Below are 25,077 nucleotides of genomic sequence, written 5' to 3'. Positions count from 1 at the left end.
CATATATCTGGGAACTCGACTCCACGCTCGCCTCACTGGGTACCACTAGATGACGCTCCACCAGATGCGTCAAATCCCCCTGGATAACCTGCTATAGAATCACAAACAACCACAACATAAAAAGAAAACAGGGGTCGGATCCCAGTACGACGAACTATAAAAATTACGACAAATATAACTGACATGAATAAAATCAAGTACACTGCAATGAAATGCAATGTAATGCGTGACAGGTATCAATGAAATAAGGGATACCAAAAGGAGTCCAAATAATCGTATCACAATAAACTCAGTGGCCACCCGTGCCAGGAACGCAGCAGACCTCGAATCATCACTGCTAATCCATACACGTAGCATCGGAGGGTGACAGGAGCGACCCGTCCAGCCTCATGTTGTCATCAGGAGTGTCGTACGTAGCATCGGAGGGCAACAAGAGCTACCTGTCCGTGCCTCATGCTATCTCAGGAGTGCACTAAAACAATGTCACTCGCTCTATGATGACTCAATACATCTCAAGAGATCAATATCAATAGCAATCAAAGGAGTCAAGGCTCAACGTGCTATGTAAACTTGTAAATGAGTGAATGAAATCATATAATCCACGTAAGCACATAAAACACATTATCACTCATTACAAAATACTTAATATCATTACATGCCATTATAGGCGTCGTAATATAAACAGTTCATACGTACCTCAACCGACACTTAATTACCACAGAAATATCTCAAGTATTTCTCGGATATTCCAATCCCAAATTTTCAGAATCTGTAATTCCAGAAAAATTGCTCATAAATCCTAAAATTCATATTTAATATTAAAACATCCTATCAATGACCAAATATCGAATATACGACTCTAAAAGTCAAAATACCCCAAGTAGAACAATCTGAATTTTCCGAAATTTCCTACAAATTTCGAAAATTCGCATTTATATTTTCTAGAGCATCTAAACACTCAATTAATGAATAATCAACACTTAAATTCGAAAATCCCCAATATAAATAAATCTGGAAATTCAAAATAAATCCCAAATAAATTCTGAAAAATATCGAATACCTTCAATCGACTTCGATATAATACCTACAACCAATAATAAATCAAATATCAATTATCGGATGTCAATTGAATCGAAATACCCAAAATTCGAAACCCTAAATTCGAAATATACCTCAAGACTTCGAATTAAAGGTCTAAACAACCGGAAAAACACTCCTCCTAGCTCAGGCGGCGATCGAACGGCGGCTAGGGGTGGCGAAGACGGCGGCTGGTCGGAGTCGGGTTTCGACCAACGCGAGGAAATCTTACAATATTGGTATCAAAAGAAAGCTCTCGTCGCGAGGATTTCGGAACTATATTTATTTTCAAAAATCGATAACCGACGGAAAAGATACGGCAATTTGAAGAAATGAGAAAACTTGGAAACGAAAAGAAAAGAAAACGCAGGGTGATGGCGGTGGAAAGGTTGAGGAAAGTGAAGATATATATCTTATCATAATCTAATAATATACTTAATGTGTGTACTCGTTTTATTTATTCGGGGTTAAAACTTGACCCGGTTTGAGTTATTTCAACTTCTGTGTGATTTATAAATCAAATATGCAATTTAATATCGTCTATAAACCGATATTTATAAATACATATTTTAACACACAAATTAATTAATAGAGTAAAATCGGGTCCTTACATTTCTCCCCCTCTAAAAAGAAGATTTCGTCCTCGAAATCAAACACACATCAAACTTATATACAAAGGGATCAAACATCTATTACTGATAGTACATAGGGAAATCAGAGTACAAGGCATAATTCATAACATTGTCAAACAAATGAGGCCATTCTTGACGCATTCTAGACTCTAATTCCCATGTAGCTTCTTCTCTCCCATGTCTACTCCATTCCACCATAACCAAAGGAATCGTCTTGTTCCTCAGTTGCTTTTCTTTACGATCAAGGATCTGCATTGGATACTCAACATAGCTAAGGGAACTATCCAACTCCACATCATCAGCCCTCAAGATATGAGAAGGATCTGGTTCATACTTCCGCAGCATAGATACGTGAAATACATCATGTATCGCAGACAAACTCTGCGGCAAGTTCAAACGATATGCCAAAATACCAATCTTCTCAACAATCTCGTATGAACCGATATAACGAGGAGCTAATTTCCCTTTACGCCCAAATCTCATAGTACCACGAAATGGTGATACTTTCAAGAAAACAAAATCGCCAACCTGAAATTCTAAAGGTCTACGTCTATTATTAGCATAGCTGGCTTGACGATCCTGGGATGCTTTCATTCTTTTCCTGATCAGTTCAACTTTTTCTTTCATCTCTTGAATAAACTCTGGTCCTGACAACTGTCGTTCTCCTACTTCTTCCCAACAGATCGGAGATCTACATTTTTTGCCATACAAGGCTTCAAATGGTGCCATCCCGATAGATACTTGGTAACTGTTATTGTAAGAGAATTCCACCAAAGCTAAAGATTCTTGCCAACCACCACTAAAATCCATCACAACAGCTCGTAATAAATCTTCAAGTGTCTGAATAGTCCTTTCAGATTGACCATCTGTCTGTGGATGATAGGCAGTACTCATGGCCAATTTAAAACCCAAAGCTGATTGCAAACTAGGCCAAAACTTAGAAGTAAATCTGGGATCACGGTCTGATACTATAGTAACTGGCACACCATGCAATCGCACTATCTGATCAATGTACATTTTCGCCATTTTCGTATATGTCCAAGTACGATCATATGGAATAAAATGGGCAGATTTAGACAATCTATCCACAATAACCCAAATGGCATCACAACCACGATTAGATCGAGGTAGGTGTGTCACGAAATCCATAGTAATGTGTTCCCAATTCCACTGTGGTACTTCAAGACTAAGTAACATACCACCTGGTCTCATTCTTTCAGCCTTAACTTGTTGACACGTCAAACACTTAGCCACAAAATCAGAAATATCATTCTTCATACCTACCCACCAGTAATGGGCTTTCAAGATATGATACATCTTTCTAATTCCAGGATGTACACTATGTCGACTACAATGAGCTTCTCGTAGTATATCGTCTTTCAAATCTATCAAATTCGGAACCACAAGTCTACCATTATAACGCAAACATCCATCAGAAGCAACAAGAAATTTCCCTGACTGACCAGCTGGAGTTAATTCTTTCAAATGATGAATATATGGATCAGTCTTTTGTGCTGCTTTGATTTTCGAAATTATTCGTGGTTCAACTTGTATAGATGAAACTATGAAATGATTACCTTTAGCTCGATAAGTCCATCCTGAAGTTCTCAAATGCTCATGAACTTTAGAAATAGTTAAAGATGCCAACATCTTAGTATGAACTTTTCTGCTCAAAGCATCTGCAACTTGATTCACGTTTTCTGGCTGGTATTGAATATCACAGTCAAAATCCTTAAGTAGTTCCAGCCATCGACGTTGTCTCATATTCAAATCAGACTGTGTGAATAAATATTTCAGACTCTTATGATCGGAATAAATCACAAACTGTTCACCGTACAGATAATGACGCCATATTTTCAATGCATGCACAATGGCAGCCAATTCTAAATCATGAACTGGATAACGAGTCTCATGTGGTTTCAATTGACGAGATGCATACGCAATCACGCGTCCATTTTGCATCAAAACACAACCCAGTCCATTCAAAGAAGCATCTGTACAGACAACAAATCCACCTGAGCCTGAAGGTAATGCTAGTACTGGAGCCGTAGTCAATTTCTCTTTCAAAGTCTGAAAACTAGCTTCACATTCCTCAGTCCACACAAAACGTCGATCTTTTTGCGTCAATATAGTCATAGGCCTAGCTATTTCAGAAAATCCCTTGATGAAATGCCTATAATATCCAGCCAAACCCAAAAAACTACGAATCTCAGAGACATTGGTTGGTCGAGACCAATTAAGAACAGCTTCAATTTTACTAGGATCGACAGATACTCCTTGTGCTGATATCACATGTCCTAGAAATAATACTCTGTCCAGCCAAAATTCACACTTCGAAAACTTAGCATATAATTGTGATGTTCTGAGTTTCTGAAGTACTAATGTCAAATGTTCTTTATGCTCCTTTCTTGACTTAGAATAAATCAAAATGTCATCAATGAAAACGATAACAAATCGATCTATGAATTCCCGAAACACACGATTCATTAAATCCATAAAAACCGCTGGAGCATTAGTCAACCCGAAAGGCACAACTAAGAAGTCATAATGTCCGTAACGCGTTCGAAATGCTGTCTTGGAAACATCTTCCTCTCGAACTCGAAGTTGATGATATCCGGAACGAAGATCAATTTTAGAATATACAGATGTACCCTACAACTGATCAAACAAGTCATCAATTCGTGGCAAAGGATACTTATTCTTCACAGTAGCCTGGTTCAATTGCCGATAATCGATGCACATTCTCATCGTTCCGTCTTTCTTCTTCACAAACAAGACTGGAGCACCCCAAGGTGATACACTTGGTCTAATATAACCTTTTTCCAGCAAATCTTGCAATTGCGTCTTGAGTTCTTTCAATTATGCTGGAGCTAATCGATATGGGGCTCGAAAAATAGGACTTGTCCCTGGCATTAATTCAATGCTAAGATCTATTTCCCTTTGAGGCGGAAAACCCGGAATCTCATCAGGAAATACATCAGGAAAATCCTTAACGACAGGAATATCTGAAACTTTCAATTTCTCTTCCTTCGTCGCATCTAGAGCATAAATCATAAATCCTTCATTTCCTATCGACAATAATCTAAACATTTCCATTGCCGATACTAATGGAATGCGAGATTGTGAATCACTACCATAAAAATTCCACTTATTGCCATAATACGGTCTAAATCTCACAATGCCATGAAAACAATCAACAGTAGCTCTATAATTCATCAGTGTATCCATACCCAAGATACAGTCAAAATCAGACATAGCTAGTTTGATTAGATTGGTTATCATGATCTTATCCTCAAATCTAATCACACAATTCAAAACTATCTCATTAGACATCAAGAAAACACCAGCAGGAGTAGCAACAGACACAGTATCCAATAACGGAGTAAAAGCAATCTCATGCTCATCAGCAAATGTAACAGATAAAAATGAATGAGATGCTCCTGTGTCTATCAAGATACGTGCAGGATACTCAAAAATATAACAAATACCTGCAATAACTCCCCCAGGTGCATCTTGTGCCTGATCCTGAGTCATAGCATGGACTTGAGCCTGCTGTGGACCTGGAAAACGCTGCTGACTCTGAGGAGATGGATACCTAGGCTGCTGAGTGGACTGTCCTGGAATATAAGGCTGTGTAGGAGCAAACTGTGGTACAGGAGCATATGGTCTGAATGATGGTCGTCCAGGAAACTGGCCAAACTGTTGTGGCTGAAATTGCTGTCTTCCAGCATTTGGACATACTCGAGACGAATGTCCAGCCTGCCCACAAGTATAACAAGTTCCTGGAAATCCTGTACAATGTGCACTCAAATGCTTACCACCACATCTGTCACAGTATACCCTACCAGACGATCCAACTGAACTTTCTGCACGACTACCACTGGAACTCGATGAACTAGACTGCTGTTTCTTTTTAAATGGTTTTCCCTTAGCTTTAAACCAAGGCCTTTTCGCTTGCGGAGAAGATTGAATAGGCTGATATGAAGGTAAACCCATTGGTGTCTGTGAACTGCTTCCAGCTCCTTGAGGAACAGATGCTGGGATTGATTGTGGTTCACCCCTGAGTAGACTCGCTTCAATCTTCTTTGCCTTTTCTACTGCTTTCATATAAGTCGATGGAGTTCCAGTAGTCACCAGCGTGTGGATAGTTCGTGTAAGCCCCTTCAGAAAATGTGAAAGCTTTGACCGATCATTCTTTGCAACATGTGGGACATAAGGCAAAAGAGCAGAAAATTGAGAAGCATATTCAGCAACAGATTTATTGCCTTGCACCAACAGATTAAATTCATCTTCTTTAGCAGAATAATAAGATGGTGGTGCATATTCTTGTGCAAACTGCTTACAAAATACTTCCCATGTGATCTTTTCACCAGAATCAGAAAGTGTTTCTGCTGTCGTTTCCCACCACAGTTGCGCTCGGTCTTTCAGCTGAAAAGGAACTAACTTCAGTCGAATGTCATCAGGATATTCTAGTCCATTAAACATATTGTTGAGACTTTTCAACCAACTAGCAGCTTTCTCACTTCCTTCATTGCCAAAGAACTTTTGCGGACGCAACTCCTGAAATTGAGAAATTATTAATCGTATTCCTCCCATTTTCTCAGTCAATTGGGCTACTGGATCAGCCTCAGCCTGAATCGCCTTTCCTTTGTCAGGATTTACCCGTGGTTGTTGTTCCATCTCTAATTCCACATCTTTCGGAGGCTGAACAGCTGGTCGACCACGTCTTCCCCTGACAATATCATCAAGATTTCTAACATTTTCCGCTGCAGACTCTTCTACAACTTCCTTCCCTTTTCTACCTCTTCCTCCTGGTGCCATTCTACAAGACACAAGGATTAAAATACAGGCAAAAATATCTTAACAAACAGAAAACTATGATAGGAACTCAGAGTTCTAATAGAATTCATAAACTAAGTTCTAAAGCCAAGAACTACTGGTTCTAACAAATACGTTCAAATATAAACACAACAAGTAAGTCACGTAAGAACAAGTAGTCACACACATACGCAACCATTTTGTTAGTGTCTAAACTCGAGTGTCCTAGACTCTAGTTTGAGCATATCCCAGTATACGCTCTGATACCAAATGAAAGGGCCCGTGTCCTGATTTAATATTTAATGATCAAACAACCAGGATTAATTAATGTAAACAGCAAAAACGAGTTAAAAATTTGCGTTTGGGCCTACAGAAATTTCGGCATGACCTATTCGTAAATAGGACATCCCAAAAACCTGTACAACACAACCAGCAATATATACTCGAAAATAGAGTCACAACTCCAATTTACAAACCTATAGCCGCACTGGCCAGGACTAAACACATGCAGAGCCGGCAAGGCTCGATCACACAAATAACAATTCAAAACAAGGTCCAAAACTATTTATACAGATACACAGGGCATCACCCCGGCAAATATAAAACTCGCTAAACTGATATATATACATATATCTGGGAACTCGACTCCACGCTCGCCTCACTGGGTACCACTAGATGAAGCTCCACCAGATGCGTCAAATCCCCCTGGATAACCTGCTATAGAATCACAAACAACCACAACATAAAAAGAAAACAGGGGTCGGACCCCAGTACGACGAACTATAAAAATTACGACAAATATAACTGACATGAATAAAATCAAGTACACTGCAATGAAATGCAATGTAATGCGTGACAGGTATCAATGAAATAAGGGATACCAAAAGGAGTCCAAATAATCGTATCACAATAAACTCAGTGGCCACCCGTGCCAGGAACGCAGCAGACCTCGAATCATCACTGCTAATCCATACACGTAGCATCGGAGGGTGACAGGAGCGACCCGTCCAGCCTCATGCTGTCATCAGGAGTGTCGTACGTAGCATCGGAGGGCAACAGGAGCTACCTGTCCGTGCCTCATGCTATCTCAGGAGTGCACTAACACAATGTCACTCGCTCCATGATGACTCAATACATCTCAAGAGATCAATATCAATAGCAATCAAAGGAGTCAAGGCTCAACGTGCTATGTAAACTTGTAAATGAGTGAATGAAATCATATAATCCACGTAAGCACATAAAACACATTATCACTCATTACAAAATACTTAATATCATTACATGTCATTATAGGCGTCGTAATATAAACAGTTCATACGTACCTCAACCGACACTTAATTACCACAGAAATATCTCAAGTATTTCTCGGATATTCCAATCCCAAATTTTCAGAATCTGTAATTCCAGAAAAATTGCTCATAAATCCTAAAATTCATATTTAATATTAAAACATCCTATCAATGACCAAATATCGAATATACGACTCTAAAAGTCAAAATACCCCAAGTAGAACAATCTGAATTTTCCGAAATTTCCTACAAATTTCGAAAATTCGCATTTATATTTTCTAGAGCATCTAAACACTCAATTAATGAATAATCAACACTTAAATTCGAAAATCCCCAATATAAATAAATCTGGAAATTCAAAATAAATCCCAAATAAATTCTGAAAAATATCGAATACCTTCAATCGACTTCGATATAATACCTACAACCAATAATAAATCAAATATCAATTATCGGATGTCAATTGAATCGAAATACCCAAAATTCGAAACCCTAAATTCGAAATATACCTCAAGACTTCGAATTAAAGGTCTAAACAACCGGAAAAACACTCCTCCTAGCTCAGGCGGCGATCGGACGGCGGCTAGGGGCGGCGAAGACGGCGGCTGGTCGGAGTCGGGTTTCGACCAACGCGAGGAAATCTTACAATATTGGTATCAAAATAAAGCTCTCGTCGCGAGGATTTCGGAACTATATTTATTTTCAAAAATCGATAACCGACGGAAAAGATACGGCAATTTGAAGAAATGAGAAAACTTGGAAACGAAAAGAAAAGAAAACGCAGGGTGATGGCGGTGGAAAGGTTGAGGAAAGTGAAGATATATATCTTATCATAATCTAATAATATACTTAATGTGTGTACTCGTTTTATTTATTCGGGGTTAAAACTTGACCCGGTTTGAGTTATTTCAACTTCTGTGTGATTTATAAATCAAATATGCAATTTAATATCGTCTATAAACCGATATTTATAAATACATATTTTAACACACAAATTAATTAATAGAGTAAAATCGGGTCCTTACAAGTTGGGAGAAGTTATTCACTGTAGTACAAATGGCAAGGAATTGTACAACTATACGCACATAGTAGATTTTTTGTGAGACGGTTTATCCATGAGACGGTCTCACATCCTCTTTATTCGTGAGACGAATCAACCCTACCTATATAAGTAATATTTTTGACATAAAAATTAAAGTATGAGTGATCCAAACAGAAACCCATCTCACTAAATTTACACGTAAAACCGTCTCATAAGAGTTTTGTCTACGCACACCTACCTCTACAATTCAATTAAGTACTTGATAGTTTTTAGAAATAGTTGTTCGTGTAGTTTAAAGTCTACGTGCTAATAAATGATTGAACGTAAAAACGAAAATAATTTGCTGATCCACTAATTTGTTTTGTTTTGTTTTGGATTAGTTCACTAAATATTCGAAGTTTGGTTTTTCTGCAATAATTTTGAGTTTTTTTTTTTGTTTTTATTAATTTTAATTTTGATGAAGTATTAATGCGAGTATTGTGATATCATAAAATACTGATGTGAGAACACTGAAAAGTGAAAATTGTTAACATCGACACTGAAAAAAGATAATGTTTTGAGCATATATCATATTGGTAATTGGACCGAAATAACTTAGATTGAAAAGTTAGTGCATCAAAACCATACTTTGACAAGTTTAAGAGACTAAAAACTCGTAAAGAAACGGATGATGGAAAAAAAAATAAAATTGCACCCCCTTTTCCGAAGGAACTTCTAAATCTTGGCTATAAAGTGAAAGGGATCGATTTTAAGTTGGTCAATTTTTTTCATCTTTTTCGTCTCTCGTTTCGAGGCTAGATATGATCATATGATAAAGATATCTTAGCAAATTAAAAGAGTAATCTTTTTATTATCATAAAATATATTAAACTAATAGGCGGGAAAATTTCATGTTATCAACCTTTGTGTAATATTCAAGGATGCATATAAAGGTGATCATCAAATGTGAGATTCATCGAGAAAAAAACGTTGATATCATATATATCGATAAATATATATTCTTGGATGCATAATTAGGACAAGGCCCCTACGAAAGCATCTGATATATATACACCAATAACTCCGATATGATGATCCCAAAACATCACCGGACGGTACACACTTATATTTCAAGAAGCATGTATTTCATCGTTAGCTAGGACAGGTACAAATATATACTCCCTCCGTCTCATATATGTTGTCTTGTTTTAGTTTTCACACGAATTAAGAAAAATTTATTGGGAAAATAAATTTTATATAAACTTCCTATTTTATCCCTATTTAATGTATTAAAAAATGATTGTACAATTTTCAAGGTGTAGTTAATGGGGGTATATTAGTAAAGAAGTGTAAAAAAGTATTACTAAATATGATGTATGACTATATATTTGAGACAAAAAAAAAACGTGGACAATATAATTGGAACGGAGACAGTATTTATCTTTCTTGAAAATATAAATTAGTTCTTTAAATTATATCATGAACCATTTAATATTCTTCGCTAATTTTGATTTAAGTTACCCCATCAAAAGTTAAAAATAAAAAAGATATATGAGTAGCTAATATATATATACAGTTTTGCTATGCTGCCCATCAACCGTGCCAACCTCTGTGTCCACCATGTATAAAACACTCAACTATTGCACATGGTGGGCACAAAAATTGTCACGGTTAATGGGCACCATAGCAAAACTATATATATATATATATAATTGTGTGATGCCTCAAAGTCTGCTTAAAAGCATATGATAATGTCAGAGTGTTAAACCCTCCACTAGATTTCTCCTTCATTTGGCAAAAAAGCAACAATCCAAAGCTTCTGTACTTATTCTTTAAGCAAACCCTATTTTCAGAAACAACCAACTCTAGACTCTAAATAAATATATCTGTGCATATTCTAATTTATTACACGCATGGCCTCATGACAAGTATACTGAATTCTATGTAAAAATTCGAAAATTACTTGCTGTTTATTTTTTATGATAATGTAACTCGGGCTGGCTATAAAGCTACCTTTTTGCTCAGTACAGCTTTCCAAAAGTTTCTGAACCAAAAAAAACTCAGCCTGAATTATTAATGTTTTAAGTTTCAAGAAAACTGAAGGGTTTCTTTCTGATCATCGAAGCCAAAATCAATGGATAAGTTCAAGTGGGGTGCTAATTGTGATCAGAGGTTGAGGGATTCTTGGGAAAACACCAACTTGAGCTTCGAAAAAGATCGCGCCTACGGGTTCTCTTGGCCTCAAAGAAACTACAGCTGCAGCTTCTGCAAGAAGGAGTTCAAGTCTGCTCAAGCTCTTGGAGGCCACATGAATGTCCATAGAAGAGATAGGGCAAGAATGAGGCTCTCCCCTAATTCTTGGGATAATCCCAACTCAAACCCTAACCCTAGTTTTTCTTCTTCGTCTTCGTCCTCGTGGTTACTATCATCACCTGCTGCATCTATGATTTCACCTAACTATTATAATACCTCACCAGCTTCAGCTTCTTTGAGCAAAGCCCTTAAGGCTCCAGCGCTCGGTGTCGAGCATAAGCACGACTTGTTGAATTGTCACGGAGGAGATCTTGGTGAGAGTAAAAAAGATGTTGGGGGGATTCTCGAGTTCGCGAGAAGAAAGGATTGCCGGGTTTGGAAGCCCAAAGAGTTTGTTAAGTTGGATTTGAACATGGGTACTTTGCTCAAAGATTCAAATGAGGAGTTGGATTTGGAGCTTAGACTTGGGTATTCTTAAATATTATTTATCATGTTTTATTTACTTTTCTGCATTGTGTTGATTTTAATTACAAGAAGATGAAGTATAGGATTGGATTTCTTCAAGAATTAATGCAGATGTAGATCACAGATGTCACGTTGCATGATCATATTAATTACATCGCTGCTTAATTATCAAGATTATCAGTACTTTTCGGTTATTGCTTTAATTTTTAGCATTTCTATTGTAAATTAAGTGCAGAAATTAAATCAAATATCTTATTAGACATCAAGTAATTGGTTCTTGAATTCGTCTATTATTATAAACTTCATTTACGTTCTATAATTAAAGTTCAAACGCCTTATGCTTTCTGTTAGTAATTCAAATGAATCACTTGTAAAATTTATGATCAAACATATATCCCTCTAGATAAACTCTTTAATTCCAAGTCAATTAATCAGAAAGACAAGGACAAGTGGCTTATTTACTAGTCGAGAAATTAAGACAAGATATATAAGACTACTAAATGTATTTAATTCGTATTTTAGAAAAATCATACAAGAAATTTTCAAATTTCATCCAGACTTGAGGTCGGATCCTGTGTCGATGGAGGGCTTGGGAGCTAGCGGCCAATCCTAATTTTCTTGATAGTACAAAGACTTAATTTGCAATGAGTAATTTCTTCGGCTAGCTACGTACATTGTTCCAAAAATGTAATGACCAAAGAATGGAACTAACAGTAATTCTTGAACTCATTTTGCAAAGTAATTAATAATCATTTCTGCAACATAGACATATGATGAAAGCATGCAATAAATTATTACAGTAGTACTACGTACAGTTGATTCAATTAATTTATAAGTGCATATATTGCTCCAAATTCCAAATCAATGATTCTAGGCCATTATCCAAATATCTTTCGAGAAAAGAATTAAAGAAAAGGGAGGTTTAAAAACATAATAATTAATTTACTATAAGCCGAGTGAAAAGAAAAGAAATAAAAAATTCCATGTCGATAAAATAACATAGGAGTGTAACAACATCATACTTGTTAATTATAAATAATAAGGACACAAAACATCAATAATTAATACATTACGTACAATTATTTATATAAATTAAATTAGTTAAAAAAAACAACAAAATACACCTAATTATAACAATGTCAATTTATAAATCGCAAGTTCATGTATTACAAGTCCCAAAGAACAATGAATGAGCATGTTTAATTAGTAAGACAACAGCCATGAAGAAATATGATTTGACAAGAAATGAATATAAAAATGGAGAGAGAGAGAGAGAGAGAGAGAGAGAGAGAGAGAGAGAGAGGAGAGGGCACAGCAAAGAGTACCTGCACAGACACAGTTGATCTGTTATGATGAAGCCACATTTGAGGAAAATTCTATCAATTCAAATTGCACAAATACATACACACACAAAAGGGAGGCTAAACTGCTAGTGTGAGTGTACCTTTAAGCCTCTTTCAATACTTGCAATGGCATTGAGTTTCTGCACCTTACACAAAACAAATTAAAGGGATATATCACATCATTATAATTTTGAGTGAATGGGGAAAAAAAAAAAAGAAAGAAAGAAAGAATTATATATATGTATATATATGTTAATTTCTTTTGCATGTTCCCAACAAATGCTGTGTGTCAGTGGCATGATGGGGTTTCTATTTTGGGGGCCTGGATGACTTGGGATTGTACATTCAAAGCCAATAAATCAGGGGTTTCGGATTTAATGGGGTTGATGCACGCAGCAGCAGCAGCATAATCACAAGTCTTGGGCCATTTCACTAGTACTATATTTTATATTCCACACTTTTAATTAATTTGGTCTACAAAAATACTCTTGTATATGTTATATCAATGGGATATATGACCAAAAAAGAACCCATTATTTTGATTTAATTGTTATATATATATAATGAGAAAGAGAGGGAAATTAAATTGAATAATTAGAGAGAGGGCAGCAGCATGCACGTACTGCAGGTGGAAAATGGTGGACAAAAGAGGAATATTTATGGGGAAGATGAGAAGCTAGGAAAGGGTGTGTTTTGGTGAAAGAGTGAAAGCTAAGGGGGTTTTAGTATGGTATGGGATAAAGGAAGGAACACAGTGGGCAAACATCAACCATCAGTCTCATTAATATTCATCTTGGCTTTCATCTCACCAATTTCATTTTCCCTCTATACATTATTCATTCCTTTATTTCTGATTGTCAATTAATTTGCATGTTTTTTCATGTCTTGGTCGTGTCATGCACGTACAATTCATGATTTTAGTCTATCGATTTGTTCATTTTTTTTTAAAAAAAAAAATTAATATGTTTTCTTCAAGTACTATTATATATATATATATATATATATATATGGCATCAGACATCTTGAAAATATCGGTGTCACGTCAACACCTGTCATCATTTTCCGACAATACATATATCGTCACTAAAAAAAAATAAACTTTAATTTGGGGGAAAAACAAACAAACTGAAAATAAATGGACTAAAATAGTCAATTATCCAACAACATTATCAAAATTCAAAAACACGCAAGTTACAAAACAAATTTTTTTTTTTTCGTTAATCCAATGTAAGTTTTCTTCGTTATAGCAAACTCAAAGGTGTGTTTCGAAATACATTTTCAGAAATTAACAACAAAACCATGTGTGTATACTCATATTTTCTAAGTGGATATTTAATGTCATATAATAATAATAATAATACAAATACAATACTTATGGAGTTGTTTAATTTTTTGTTATAAAAAGTTCTAGCAGGCAAAGTAGCTCCTATTACCACTATCAAAAGTGCACCCTCAAATGATACGAGAAGACTTGTCAAGCCACGTGTCACCCTGTGAGGGCTAGCTAGGTTCCTAACTATATCTTGTATAATTCGAATTTCCACGCCACCCATCAAAAAGTGGATATTTGTTTATAAATATAAGATATATAAATTTTTTTAATAAACTCGCGTATAACAAATATTAACTGTTGGATGTACTTTTAAGACAATGTCACCGAATTTTCACTGTATCTTACTGGTCTACATACGGTAAGCATTACAATTTACAAGATACATTATTTCGTGATTCGATCTCATATGACCCACCCTATTATGTTTGAATTGTTTTCTCAACCAAGAATGATATACATTATTTTGGACATCCTTTTTTTTTTTTTTAACATATAAACTAAACACTACAAGACATTATCAAATCTGACAACGTTAACGACCATGAAGACCCGCCAAAATAAAGTTGAAAAGGATTCAAGTAATACGAATAAGTAGCACAACCATAATGAAAATACATGTCATCGCGAACATCAGTAGCCAAGTGAAGCATGATGTTTTCATACTCTGAGAGTACACCCCCATAGCCCGAGTATTTGCATGTCCCGTGCTTGCTAGGCTGTGTTCAACAGCTTTCTCCGTTGAGTCTAGTATCTAGAGACAAATATATAAATAATGAATCTGTCGATCCAAGTGGATGTGAATTTTATGGACGCGTAAATGACAGGCCGATTGTGGTCTGTCAAGGGGCTATAAACGAATCCATTGAGGGATCAAATGCAGCAGCTCTTAGTAATAATTTCGGTACATGGGTGAAAACGAATAGATTTCTTTCTTCAAAAGGCCATTGGTGAAAATAACGCAAGCAAGCAAATTTTCAAACTCACCTTCTCCGTGTTTTGGATGGATTGATTCATCACAAGACCACTCTCTTTAAGTTGCCTTGCCAAAACAACCATTTCATCGGTCAAATCTTCTTGAAGTATTCTGTATGGAAAAGTAGTAAGATGATAAGTTGCATGTAAACATCTACAACAAGGACAATGCTTTAAAATGGATGCAGTTATTAAAACTTTAAAAACTAGCAGATAAAGTAGATCAAGAAAAGTAAAATATGGACGAGGCCAGAAACTGGCAAACCGTTATTCAAGATCAGATAAGACTGAAATTTGTGACTCCTGATTACCTAAATAAAACATATTTCGCCGTGGAACATATTTCGACCACATCCAGAAAACCCCGTGGAATATATAAATCCAGCCTAGTGTTCCTCACAATTGATTTTGATCGAGATGTATTCTAGATACTGTTGTACTAATAAAACTTGTTTGCATTTTAATTTGAACACTAGAATGGCCTTCGAATTCCGAAGTTCCTAGACATATTTATTGAAACCGGACAATAGTCACAACAAAAAGAAAGTGTGCACACAAACACACACTGGAATAGTCATTCAAGGTTATTTTAAAAAATTATCATAATCAAGTTACTGGATCTAGGAAGAAGCTAGAGTAATAGTAAATTTTTTTCATTTCTTATAAAAAAAATGTAAATTTTTAATATTTCTTATCAAGTTACTGGGGACAATATTTGAAAGCATACTCAGCATAACTCTGCAATGACTGGTGATGTGTAGTAGCCAATTCGTTGATATCTGATACAATTTCTCAAACAAATGTTAGCAGTTACGATATTGTTTATGCAAATTGCATAAAAGATATAACACTTCATCACCAAAAAATATACCAATATGAAAAGATACCTGTGTTTCTCAATATGACTCTGTGCTGCAGCATCCAATTTGACCGACCTTGAATTATTATCTTCAACAGAAACATGAGACCTCTGCTCTGACAGGGGACTGCATCGGTTAACATCGACTTCAGAAAAAGTAAACATATAACAATGACCATAAATGTCCTATTCACTCACACAAATCTCCTCCTCAGTTCTCTGGGAGTGTAAACACTCTCTTCCTCTGATTTAGAAGGGGATCCACCAGCATCAGTCTTCAGAGAAGGTAGCTGAGGTACCTCTACACTGGACTCAGACTTGCCAAGTAAAGAAGAGTTGTCAGAAATGATTGACATAAACAGGAAGTGTTTCAAACTTTATAAACACAACTGGTTTCATTGAGCAGTTCCTTTATTATACCAATGTTCTAAAAAGAGAGTAAATCATATTATAAAACTATGTTTATCGGTTGGAATATGCATCAAAAGTAAAGAATCATAATCAAACTTTTTATCAGTACATTAATTGTAACAGCTGTGGATTTAAAATTTTTAACAAATCTTATGATATCATCATATATGAGAACATGCATTTTCAAGCTTCCGCTGAGATTTGAAATACCCACATAATGTTTCGGGGAGCTATTGAAATTTGAAGGGGAAAAACAGATCACGAAATATACCTCATGTTCCGCTAACTTTGTTGCTATAGCTTCAACTTTATTTGAATATTCACTTAATTGACCTTTTGAAACTCTGTAAAAATAGATGGAAGAAGAGTTAGAATTGAAGTGACATAAATTTTAAGTTTAACATCAAGGAAGAAGCAACCAACCACCACTTTTACGGAGCATGTGAACAAAATCTATTTTTTTTCTGAATGAAGAGCATAAATATTTTTTGTTGACAACAACCCACACCAATCAAAACTGTTAAGCCATAAATCTAAGAACATAACCCAAACCCGAAAAGCTATCCTTCGTGAAAGGGCACCTATTTATTGGTCTCTTCGAATCAATAGGGGAGCAGATGTGAGATCACGACATTGCGCAACTCTTGGGAAGCAACATCTAAGGAATCCCACCATGGAGGCCATTTCACCCACCTCTTAGTATTTGACGCATACATTCCACTCTAGCATGTATGTGAACATTAGCCACGGTACCGACAATGACCTAATGGCAGTTCTTATAGAACTGATGTGAGATTCCTACAAAGTACCCCCATTATCCTACAGTAATTATTAAACAAATGCATGTTGGAAGCCACAACAGATCAATTCTTTCTAGTACCCCTTAAGAATAATTTGTTTTAAAAATCACTACTACTCAAACTCGTATTTCAGACGTGAATTGCGAAATCCATAACCCATGAAATATTAACCACTTGTATAAAGGAGTAAAAAAACAAGACGACTAATCATAACAAATGAAATAAGTCCATATAAGAGTACAATCTAACTCACATAATTAGAAGTCACAAATCTTTTCCATACACAATGACATCAAGAAAATGTGAGGTGTAATAAGTTATATCCCAAGAGAAAAGTAAACAACCTTGGCAATCCTTCCGGACCCTTTTCTTCTCCCAATTGTTCCAATTGCTCTCTTAGAGTGGCTACATACTACAGAGAGAAAATTGTGGTAAAAAAAACCTTCAATTGGTTCCGTGTTAGTACGAAAACAAAAACAAAACTGAATATTAAGTGTTCAGACAACATATCAAAGATGGTTAGAAGCTCAAACACCACAACTCACTCAATAGATTAAGGAAGAAATGGATATCATGTTATATTGGCTAAATTTTCAAGAGGAATCAATGCTAATAAAACATAATTAAGCATGAATATTTAAAACTCAATTGATAGAAGTGCTAATTATCAGGCTATGATGACCTATATCATAATGGATTGAGAGAAATGTGAGCTTACGTGCAAGAGCTTTGCTTGATTTTGTTGTTGTGGAGCGGTAGCAAGTAACCTTCTCAAATTCACTTCAATTTTGCTCAAACCCATCAACGATTCCTAAAAACCATAAATTTAAATAACAATCAAAATTAATAGATAAAAAATTAAAAATAAAAATAAACAACCACACCAATCAAAAAATAATAACAGGACATCGGCCAATCTGTCAACAAGGGCAATTCAATGATAGTGTTTTGGTTGCACAAATAAAAGACGAGAGAGAAAAAAAAAAAAAAAAACCTTTTTTGCAGTGTTGTTGTGCCCAACAAGTCCAATGTTAAATCTTTAGAAATAAAATTTGTAGATTACAAGAACTTCATTCATACGTACACCTGAACAATCTACACAAATATCATTTGAAGAACTCTAGAACTAAGACTCTGTTTGTGGTAATCTATTGAAAGGTCCCGTGTCTTAATATTTAATGATCAAATTACCAGGATTAATTAATGTAAACAGCGAAACGAGTTAAAAATTTTCGTGTTGGGCCTACAGAAATTTCGGCATGACCTATCCGTAAGTAGGACATCCCAAATCCTGTACAACAGTACTACACTCGAAAATAGAGTCACATCATCAATTTACAAACTTATAGCCGCACTGGCCAGGACTAAACGCAAACAGAGCCGGCAAGGCTCGATCACACCAACATTAATTCAAAACAAAGTGAAACTATCGATACCGATATACGAGGCATCTCCCCGGAATATATAAAACTCGCTAATTTAATATATAGATATATCTGTGAACTCAACTCACTGGGTGCCAACAGATGACGCTCCACTAGACGCGCCACATCCCCTGGACCATAGTTAATTAGGGCGCAAGGCGCACAAAAGCGCTAGCGTGCTTTGGAGCCTGAGGCGCAAGGCGAAGCGCACGCTTTATCGAAGTAAAGCGTATTAGCCATAAATTTTATAATTCCTCATATATAAAGTGATGTATGCTATAATTTTACATAAATTAGATATAATTCACAAAAATATCAAACAATAGAAATAAAACATTAAGTAATATATAATCTGGTTAAATCATAAGTGCATGACTAAAGAAAAACTTGAATAGTACAAACTTCAATCATCTAAAACGCAATAGTAAGTCATAAGTGCATAGCATAAGTATAATAAGGTTGCATAATTCTATGCCGGATCTTTTCGAATGTTTGCTGTTTCAAAATTCGGCATTTTTCGGCAAGAATAAGCTTTAGAAGAGATAAAAGGTGAAGGAGAATGTTAATGACATGAGAAGGGCTGCTGGCTGCCTTCTAAGGTTACCTGATTTTAATCAATAGAAATCAGAAAACAAAAGTTGTTTTGGGCAGTCTTCTTTCCTTTCTAATATTCAGAAAATTGTGAAACTATAATTGAAAGCAGAAAGATTGAGGGAGATGTAGAGACTATTGCGCCGTTAACATGCATGGAGGCTTTTTTATTATTAAATAAAAGTGGGCTTTAGTTATTGGGCTTAAAACTTGGTTGGACTAGGGTTTTTTTCTAATTAAAAATCTAAATTGCGTGCAGCAGGAGTGAAGAAGCGAGCGCTTCTCTCCTGCTGTGCGACTCTGCACAGGCGCGCCTGTTGCAATACATGCGCCTGGGTCAGTACCCAGACGCAACGGCTGCGCATGTCGCCTAGGCGCAGCCAGGCAAGCGCTTTTAATAACTATGCCCTGGACGATCTGCTATGGAATCACAAACACCCACAGCATTAAATAAAAAAAAAAAAAACTGGGGTCGGACTCAGTACGACGAAGTAGGAAAATTACGACAAATATAACTGACATGAAATAAAATCAAGTAAAACGCAATGAAATGCAATGCGTGACAGGTATCAATGGAATAATGGATACCAAATTGAGTCCAAATAATCGTATCACAATAATCTCAATGGCCACCTGTGCCAGGAACGCAGCAGACCTCGAATCATCATTGCCCATCCACGCACGTAGCATCGAGGGCGACAGGAGCGACTCGTCCGATCTCAAGCATCGAGGGCGACAGGAGCGACTCGTCCGGTCTCATGCTGTCATGAGGAGTGTCGTACGTAGTATCGAGAGCACGGTTGCTACCCGCTCGGTCTCGTGCTATCTCAGGAGTGCGTTAAATAATGTCACTCGCTCCATCGATAACTCAATACATCTCAAGAGGTCAATATCAATAGCAATCAAAGGAGAAGGCTCAAAGTGCTATGAAAAACTGTTAAAAGTGCTTATTTGACGAATATCCCTCATCATTTTTAATAAAAAGGTATTTGAATAAAATGAGAATTTATTTTGTTTTATAAAAGAAAATTGGGATTATTCTCAATTCTGCACATTAACTTAACAATTAATATAAATGCGTGAATGCAATCATATAATCCACGTAAACACATAAAGCACGTCACAGCTCATTACAAGATACTTAATGTCATCACATGTCATTATAGACGTCGTAATGGAACAATTCATACGTACCTCAACCCAGCAATTACCAATAATTTAAATCCTCAAGAAATGCCTAGACGTGTCAACTCAGACAAATCACCTGGATATTCATTTAAATGGTCTTATAATAGTATAAAAATCTAATAACCATTTAAATTCAATTAAATTTCTAACTTCGACTATTTAGGCACTTTAAATTTCTAAAATTTCAGTATTCGGTTAAAGTACCTAAAATCAATTGTTTCTAGTTGACATAATCGCATCATATTATTTTTAGCTTTCCCATTGCTAGACTAATATGCCAAACTTTGGATTTTAATTCAAAATTCACATTATAATTTCTAGCAATTATATTTAAAGATTCTAATGCCACGATAAGGTATTTCGAAACTCCCCTACAATATAATTCTGAATTTTCGACATTTCCTTGAACAAATTCTGAAATTTCGTTTTATACCTCGAATACACGGAGAGATTGTTCCTACATTCAAGTATACAACAATAATCACTTATTTTAATCATAATCCAACTGAAAGTCGCATAAATCGAATTACAATTCGGCTCACCCTAAAACAGCCTCTGAAATGGTGAGCAGTGGTAAGGCCTAATAATTGAACTCAAATCATCCTAAGTTGTATGACGATCGGTGGCGGCATAGTAGCGGCGAGCGACAGCCGACTCGCAAAACAGAGATCGCCGGAGTTGCGGGTTTTCGGTGAAATTTTGGTATCACAACAAAGCTTACAACATGGGAAAGAAAACCCTTCAATCAATTTCGGATTTTCGAAAGCGTACAGCGGCGGCACGCGGCAGATTTCCGACAGGGTTTCCGAGAATTGTGATAAAAGTATGAAAAATTGCTACTGGATTATAGCTCCCGTCGCGAGGATTCTGAAACTATATTTATTTTCGAAAACCGGCAATCGGAGAATATACGGCGAGTTTAAAGTGACGAAGATTGGTGATGGCTTTGACAAAGAAGAATCGAGACTCCCATAAAAAGAGACGACAAAGATATATAGGAGAGAGAAAAATGATATATTACGTATATAACTTCTTTTATTTATTTCGGATTACAACTCGACCCAATTTTAGTTATTTAAACTCTCGAGTGCTATATATCATTTGACAATCTGATATAGCAACCATCGTACACGTGACCCGTTCCGTGTCTCATAATTTGACAATCTGATATAGCAACCATCGTGTACACGTGACCCGTTCCGTGTCTCATATAAAACATGAATGTCATTTGTATACATGTAATACATCCTATCTTCAAAGTATTTGATTTGTTATATATTTAGGATATTGGCTTAAAACATATTTCTTAAATTTTTCTTGGCACCATATGTTGAAATCCTTGCAGATCTACGAGATTCAAACTCTGATATTTAGGGATTGATTTGATCTACTTATTGAATTAAACTTGCTAAAAATTATCTTTGATTTGTAACTATCTTGAAGAATTTACCATATACATATCTTAAGTATTTCTTGAAAAATCCAATCATGTGAAAATCGTTTATTTCATGTCAACTCATATTTCATGTAATTAATCCAAGAAGTATCACACTAGTTCCAAAAAACAAATTAAAGTTTCCAAAATTCATATTTCAATACACAACATACTATCCATGTCCAAATAGCAAATATATGACTCTAAAAATAAAATATCCAAACTTGAACGAAAATGAATTTTCTGAAAATTCCTACAAATTTCGAAAAAATTCACATTTATATTTTCTATAGCATCTAAACATCTAAATAATGAAAAATCAACACTAAAATCTTAAAATTCCCAATATTAAAATCTGGAAATTCAAAATTTAATCCAAATAAATTCTGAAAGATAACCAACACCTCCAACCAGCTCAATTATATCAATTATAGTACCTATAACCAATAATAAATCAAATATCAATTATTGAAAGTCAATTGAATCGAAATCCATAAAATCAGAAACCCTAGTTTCGAAATTACCTCCAAAGAGTAACAATTCAACATTAAGTTCTGAATTCGAGCTTCCAAAGCTAAAAAAAAAAAAAAAAAAAGATCGCGTTCTAAGATGTTATGGTGACCGATGGCGGTATCCGGCCGAAAAACATGAACAAAGGGGCGGCGGGTTTTCGGGTGCCGTGAGAAAACCTTAAAAAATGGGTATCAATGGATAGCTCTCGTCGAAAGGATTTCGGCAATGTATTTGCTTTCAAAATACAGGCAACCGACGGAGGAAATACAGCGATTTTAAAGTGACGAAGATTGGTGATGGCTTGGAGAGAAGAATCGAGAAATTGAGAAACTGGGGTGAACTGATCGATTTTGCTTTTTTTAAAAAAATTCAAATCGAATTATCATCGGTGGTTGGTTAGTCTCTAGAAAAAGATCGCGGTTTTATATGTAAAATTAGCATTATGGTTTTTTGTGGTTTTTGGTCCGTGGTGGTTGGTTTGCGGTTTTTTTTTAAAATGATCATATAGAATACAAAATATTAAAGCATATATCCAAATTGATTTCAAAACAATAAAAATAAAATGTCTTTTCAGTATAAAATATGGTTCAAATCATATAAAATTAAAACTAGCTAAAAGCGTAACCAAGATTCAAAATTAAGTTAATAATTTATTACAACGAGACATTTACAACAAAATATTCATAGTGAAATTCAAAAATACTCCAATAAATACTAGAGTGAATATGATGAATAATATTTACTATTTAGGAAGAATATGAGTACTTTTTTTAAGGACGAACGGGAATTTTTTTTTAAAATATATTGATGTGCAGCCAATAAAAAAGAAGGCATTCACCTTCCTTGAAACTATCCTGGTTGAGGAAAGCTTCATAATTTTTATATGTTATTGTTACCCCGAGAAAATATTTCAATCCGAGCTCGTTTATAATAGGTCTACCCGTTGTGGCCCAAAATGTCAAGATACAGCCCGGTCCAGAATATGTTGGGTTTTGTTATAATCAGGGCTGGTCTTTATGGGCCGACCCGAGTTGGGCCTGATGGGTCTTGTATACCTTTTATAGTTCAAGAAGGACTCAAAGACATACAAGATAAGTTTGACCATTTACAGATATTCACGAGATAGGAATAAGTGTTAAGGGTGGTCCAATGAATGAGGAGCCCTACCTCAGGACTAGTTGGATTTCGACTAGGTCACTTACTTCTTTTTTTCTTTTCTTTTTTTTTTTCTATAAATACAGGTACTGTTATGCTCTTATACACATTCACTCTCAATTCACATTCACACACTCATATTCCTTTGTTTTCGAATTCATCATACCCTCTGCCTTCAAGACACTGACTTAGACATCAGAGGGATTACGCCGAAAACACTTTCGGCGCCCCTGACCTAGCTGTTGCTTTTGCAGAATTCATTGGTACCCGACCAGACCTCCTTCATAAAAAAGTTGGAGGACTCATTCTACCGAACCGAACCCGAAATAAATTTTCGACATCATCAGTTACTATTTTGTGTCGCTATCTCTCTAATTTTCCCTATGCATTTCTTTAATATATCGCATAAATCGTGTAAAACATTTGTTCACTCCACAAGCCATAAATGTAAGAACTTGTTTGATTATAGTGATGAAAGACGTTGGATTTGGCGTTAAAAGTATAAAACTTTTACTCTATTTTTAAAGGATGCGTTACAACAAGGGTGAATTGATGTTTAGTTTCTAAATCCAAAATTAAATTAAGAATCAGTCCTTTGTCAGAAAAAATTTGTTTGCACTTCCTGGGCCCACATTATTTTTCTTGGATAAAATTAAGTACAAAACATTAAAAATATGGTACAAATACATGATAGCATTAATTGTTCAAGATCGAGTAAAAAAAATACAATTTTGAGTATAAAATCTTAACATTTTATTAATGTGAACTTGCAACATGTGTTTGAGTACTCAAAAATCATATATTTGTTCAGATTTAACACATTGGGTACTCAAAAATCACATATGAGTACCATATTTTCAGTGTTTTGTACCGATTTTCATCCAAATAAGATAAATGTGTTATTAATATCAATATTTTTTTAGTATTCGAAAATCATATATTTATACTAGATCTAACACATTTGATACTCAAATATCATGTACTTGTACCATATTTTTTATGTTTTGTACCAAATTTCATCCGAAACAAAACATGTGGGCTCAAAGAGTTTAAACAAAATTTTTTTTTTGACAGGAACTGATTAGCAATTTAAGTTTAGATTTGGCGACTGAACCGTTACAACAAACACTTAAATGTCGATTCATGAAAGATGACAAATGTTTAAGCATAACAGATATCAAAAAGCTCCAATCTATTAACATGAAAGATGAATTTACTTTCACAAATAAAGAAAAGTAAAAACAACACCAAAGAACATCGATTGTACACTCAAATTATTAAATTAAAACGAAAAGTTCAGGTTGATTTGATGAAATGGCTTACCGTTTTTCGATGGATTTGACATCATATCAAATTCTCCTCGTCTGGGTAGCGAATCTTGGATTAGAGATAGACAAAATTTAAATCGACACAAAAATAGAGAAAAGAGAAAACTGTGCGAAGGACGGAAGGAGGGGAGGGGAGATTGGGGGTGGGGGTGGGGAAATGAAAGAAATTT

The 25,077-nt window shown here is 35.4% G+C and overlaps 2 protein-coding genes and 1 long non-coding RNA gene across 24 annotated transcripts; 1 reads left to right on the top strand and 2 right to left on the bottom strand.

The window, feature by feature from the left end:
- Positions 1-7,854: 7,854 nt before the first annotated feature.
- On the bottom strand, positions 7,855-8,421 carry LOC140879507 (uncharacterized). Its single transcript, XR_012149444.1, has 3 exons — positions 8,326-8,421; positions 8,214-8,237; positions 7,855-7,922 (listed from the first exon to the last, which is right to left on the bottom strand). It is a non-coding gene; the product is annotated as an uncharacterized lncRNA (long non-coding RNA).
- A 2,550-nt stretch (positions 8,422-10,971) lies between these two features.
- On the top strand, positions 10,972-11,568 carry LOC140877270 (transcriptional regulator SUPERMAN-like). Its single transcript, XM_073280813.1, has one exon. The coding sequence runs from the start codon at positions 10,972-10,974 to the stop codon at positions 11,566-11,568; it is 597 nt and encodes a 198-aa protein (XP_073136914.1).
- A 2,991-nt stretch (positions 11,569-14,559) lies between these two features.
- On the bottom strand, positions 14,560-25,039 carry LOC140879479 (uncharacterized). 22 transcript variants are annotated; one of them, XM_073283193.1, is made up of 13 exons: positions 21,019-21,531; positions 20,910-20,933; positions 20,483-20,552; positions 20,042-20,110; positions 19,877-20,004; positions 17,992-18,084; positions 17,618-17,685; positions 16,745-16,817; positions 16,261-16,379; positions 16,091-16,173; positions 15,931-15,982; positions 15,216-15,315; positions 14,560-14,982 (listed from the first exon to the last, which is right to left on the bottom strand). In XM_073283193.1, exons 4-13 carry the CDS (start codon positions 20,046-20,048, stop codon positions 14,806-14,808), a joined length of 900 nt encoding a protein of 299 aa, XP_073139294.1. In that variant the 5' UTR covers positions 20,049-20,110; positions 20,483-20,552; positions 20,910-20,933; positions 21,019-21,531; the 3' UTR covers positions 14,560-14,805. The 22 variants fall into 22 exon arrangements, 19 of the variants coding, with proteins under 19 accessions (XP_073139294.1, XP_073139300.1, XP_073139301.1 ...); XM_073283199.1 differs by adding an exon at positions 18,787-18,909 and having other exon boundaries at positions 19,877-20,552; XM_073283200.1 differs by adding an exon at positions 18,787-18,909 and having other exon boundaries at positions 19,922-20,552.
- Between the last annotated feature and the right edge of the window lie 38 nt (positions 25,040-25,077).

This window comes from Henckelia pumila, chromosome 2 (assembly GCF_033568475.1).
Source record: "Henckelia pumila isolate YLH828 chromosome 2, ASM3356847v2, whole genome shotgun sequence".
Lineage (NCBI taxonomy): Eukaryota > Viridiplantae > Streptophyta > Magnoliopsida > Lamiales > Gesneriaceae > Henckelia > Henckelia pumila.
This window is presented reverse-complemented; position numbering and strand designations above follow the sequence as displayed.